Source organism: Pinus tabuliformis, chromosome J, assembly GCF_031772625.1.
Source record: "Pinus tabuliformis cultivar Carrire ecotype Pingquan chromosome J, CPIR1, whole genome shotgun sequence".
NCBI lineage: Eukaryota > Viridiplantae > Streptophyta > Pinopsida > Pinales > Pinaceae > Pinus > Pinus tabuliformis.
Window position 1 is genome coordinate 1,483,124,647 of NC_142295.1, and position 4,328 is coordinate 1,483,128,974.

A 4,328-nucleotide genomic window follows, 5' to 3' on the forward strand; every position below is an offset into this window, starting at 1 on the left:
GTAATCTGCATTATAAACGGTCACAATTTATATGCAAAAGATATAACACCTCCTAATTTGTACGCAAAATTCATGAGTTAATTATACAGTTTGCTTGATGGATCAGCCGATAATGAAAAGTTTGAGGATGTATGTCGAGCACTAATTGGATAAATTGGTTTTCAAACTCGTATAGCAGCTCCAAATAATTGCATCAGACGATATGGCAAACAAGTTGTTTCAGTTAGAATTGTATGAGAGAGCAAGATCACCTTCAAGGTTTATTGATTCAATATACCATGCAAATGCTTCCACGCTACTGCATGGTGAAAAAGAGATTGCAGGCTACAAGGAACAATTGCTGAATCCACTGAAAGGAGAGGCTAAAACAGTACTAGAAATGCTTAAATATGCACAGGCCGCAGCTATTGATTCTGGTTTACTGAAGTCACAATTCAAATTCATTCATGGGGTCGGGGAGGCTTTACCCATTTTTGATTCAAGTATGGATGCAGTTGTCTGCACTCTAGTCTTGTGTTCTGTCAAATATGTTGGCAAGACGTTGAAAGAGGTTCAGAGAGTACTTAAACCTCGTGGCCAGTTTATCTTTATAGAACATGTGGCTGCTCCGGATGGCGCATCCTTAAGGTTCTGGCAGAACTTATTGAATCCTTTACAACAATTTGTGTCAGATGGGTGCCACCTTACCCGTGAGACAGGAGAGGTCATTAGGGGGTCTGGATTTTCTGATGCCTCTATTGACATGACATATATCCGAAGCGTATCTCTCATAAGCCCACATGTTTTTGGTACAGCCTATAAATAATAATGTGTATATGTGCTTCTCTAGTATTGTCTAGAAAGAAATACCACTAGTTGGTCAATTTGTCACTCGTAGTTTTTCTTTTAGTGTATCGAAATAAGTTTTGACCGTTGTGAACAGCTGCTTGTAATTCACACACATATAGTGCATCTTAAATTTCATTAATGCACAAAAGCAGATACATCATACAATCCTGCATTGCCAACGAAAGTAAAGGATGCTCATCACAAGAAGGGTGAACATGCCTGCTTTGGCTTAAAATTCAAGAGAGTCAATACCTTTTATTAAAATACCTATCCTAATTGCAAAGTGATGCTAAGTCAGATTTGAACCCAATAACTTTCCCCAGGTGCAGTGTAGTTTGTAGAATGGCTTGAAGTTTCATCTAATCCTTATCACTTGAAAATTCATTTTGTAGGGTGTTTGTTGCAAAAATTTCTTATATCAATTCCTTCAACAGACACATTCACATTATCAGTCACTACTACAGGCACGTTCACGGCATTAGTCACTACAATAGAAACATTGACGTTGTCAGTCACTACTACAGACGCATTTACATCAGTAAAACACATTGATGTTGTCATTGCTACTTCAGACATATTAACATCGATAAGACCATTTCATCATGTGAAAGATGCCAAATATTTTCAGTTAGGTCTCAAGAGTTCAATAAATTTAATACTCAATATTCTGTCATTGTCTAACTGCTTTTAAATAACTTTTTTCAATTTCTAGTATATCTAAACATTTGTCTTGTCCTTTCCCCAACTTCCAAATCAAGTTAGGTAAGGCGTATTCCTTCTCGTGTGTGGACATGCATAAAATTGATCTATATTTTATGAAGAAATTCATAGTTCTTTATTCATACAGAGAAAAATAAAAAACATTGGGACAATAAATGATAAATCCCGGCCCCGCTGCTAGAAATGAAACCCTTAATCAGGCATTTACAGTGACTCAAGCCGAATAACATAAAATACCGGGAATTTTAACAGGTTTAGCATAAATGCCAGAAATTATCTAGTATTCCAAGAGCCTTCCTTGCGGCTAAAAGGCTGTAGGCGGAACAAGTATACCGCAGCTAAATAATTAATTTGTGATCCGAATTAGACGATCTGATGTTGTCCATAAAACCCATGATGCAGAGATTTCTTATAAGATATTTATGGATATTTATTTATAATACAGAAAATAAACCTGTACACACATGCATCCAAAGTCTGAAGTCATTTAGCAATTTATGCATCTTGTGAATTATGTCGAAATTAGAGACTTGATTTGTGTCTTACATCCCATTACCGTGATTATACCAAAGAAACATGACACAACTCATAAGGTCGTTCAAGCAATTAAACCGCCAGTTTGATTATTAGGACTCGTTAGATCATGGAACAACTGAAAGATCTTCCAGATAACGTGCAAAGAAAGAGAACAAATTTAATTTCATGATATTTGTGGTTGAACTACTCAGGAAAACTATACCACCATAAATCAACAATATATCAACAACAACTGCTATTAATTTCGTTATATTTTGAAATACTTAAAGTAAATTTGAATTTAATATGAAACCCTCATTCCTGTGAGTCATCCAGATTAGAACTGGTCTCTTTATGGTGTAGGCACTAGATCTATGCAAACTGAAATAATGAAAATCATAGAAATAGAAGGTTAATTTAAGATTAACTCTGAAATATCAACCTACAATATAGATCCAAGTCTGCCGCAAAATATGAAAGGGTATAAGCAACCCAGATCTGAAAATGGAAGACATCAAAACCGTAGGCTGCAAGTCAAAATAAAAATAAAAATTAAAGCAGGACAATTTTCATGAGATGGTTGAGACTGGAAGAGAAATCCTAGATTCTACCATTGGGCGTGGAATCTTGACTGTCTCTTGAGTAGGTTCCTTTTTATTCTTTGATGTCCTAGAGAATGCTTGGAGACCATTAAGCTAGGTTTCATACACAATATCCATATGGAGGTTAAAGTAATTTTAGATTTAGCTGAAGTAATGTAGACTTCAAAACCGAAGAAAATAGCATAGACATTGCAAAGAAAGTGCCACGTACCTCGTGAATACTTAGTAAATAAGTAATAAAGCAGAACTCTGCAATATATTTCTATGGATGAAACTTAGAAAACATCACTAAAATTGCTATAAATTAAAATCTCCACAGCAAATGAGGAAAAATCACGATATTTTAAAAGGTGCGATCAACATGTTATAGTATTCCATTTGTATTCTAAGTCATAAAGAAAAGTAATAACCAAGGCCAATAAAAAATATAACTATGCATTGAAATAAGAAAATTTGCGGCATAGTGAGGGTTGGTAGAAAAATATGCGGCTTCAACAAGTCAAGTTAAAAATTCCAACAATTTTTTTTTTTCTCTGAGATGCCCATAGGCCCTAAGGGTTGAGCCAAAGCTCTGATACCATATGTAACAGTCCAAAAAATAAATATCTAATTTAACCTTAATTTAAATGAGAGTGCCACTTACCTAGCCCAATAACCATGATTTTAATCAACTAGATGCAATTTGAATGACTAGTGCTTACCTGTTTACCGGTGGTCGAAGTAGGCTTACCGCAACAAGGTTTTGGGGATGACTCTCCACCCAACCGTAGGCTCAATTGTGCAAAGTCTTGCTACAACTGGCCACCCCCGAGCCCTCAATCAACGTTCTACTGCCAGTGACTCCTAGGTCTTAGTATACCATTCTCCCAAGAGAATGAAAGACAGAATCTCGGAAAGATGGAATGCCAGAATGTCTCTCATCTTCCTCACCATCTATTAAATAGAACAAAACATTGGAAGGGGAACCACATGCACACACTCCATGTGTCTGCATGCAACTTTTTTTCTTGTTTTTTTCTTTACTTTTCTTTTTGATTTTTAGCTTTCTTGTTTTATTTCCTTCTTTTTGATAGTTTTCTTGTTTTATTTTTATTTATTCTTATTTAGAGCTTTAATATGGTTATTACTATTTATTTCTTTTTATATAATATATATTATTTATTATTTAACATTTATGATTTATTATTTTTTTATTTATTATTAAGTGATTTACTTATTATTATTCATTATTTTTTTATTGTTAATTATTATTTTTGTATTATTTTTATTATTTATTATTTTTATTATTTATTATTTATTATTAAGGGGAGGGATATTACAAATGTGCAAGAAGTTGACGGGCCAGACACCTTTCCGGTTAGTCTACGGTAAGGAAGCCATCATGCCAATGGAGTACATTGTACCTAGTTTGCGCATAGCAGCAACGACATGCATGACAGACTGCGGGGCTTTGGAAGAAAGGATCACGCAACTGGAAGAACTTGAGGAGGAACAGTTTCTAGCAGGATTTCATCAACAGGTACAAAAGCAGTGGGAAAAATCTTGGCATGATCGCCATATCAAGATGCACACATTCAAAGAAAATGATCTAGTGTTACTATACGACAACAAGTTTGAGAAATTCCCTGGAAAGCTCCAAATGCATTTGCTATGACCCTATGT

General features: G+C 35.0%; 1 protein-coding gene across 1 annotated transcript; it reads left to right on the forward strand.

Annotated features, from left to right (window-relative positions):
* The first annotated feature begins 202 nt into the window (after positions 1–202).
* On the forward strand, positions 203–921 carry LOC149232993 (uncharacterized). The gene has a single exon (XM_089382072.1). It carries the CDS (start codon positions 203–205, stop codon positions 803–805), a length of 603 nt encoding a protein of 200 aa, XP_089238198.1. The 3' UTR covers positions 806–921.
* Positions 922–4,328: the final 3,407 nt, after the last annotated feature.

Excerpts from the sequence above, each read along its gene's own strand:
- LOC149232993 (XM_089382072.1), top strand. The coding sequence starts at position 203 with ATGGCAAACAAGTTGTTTCAGTTAGAATTGTATGAGAGAGCAAGATCA.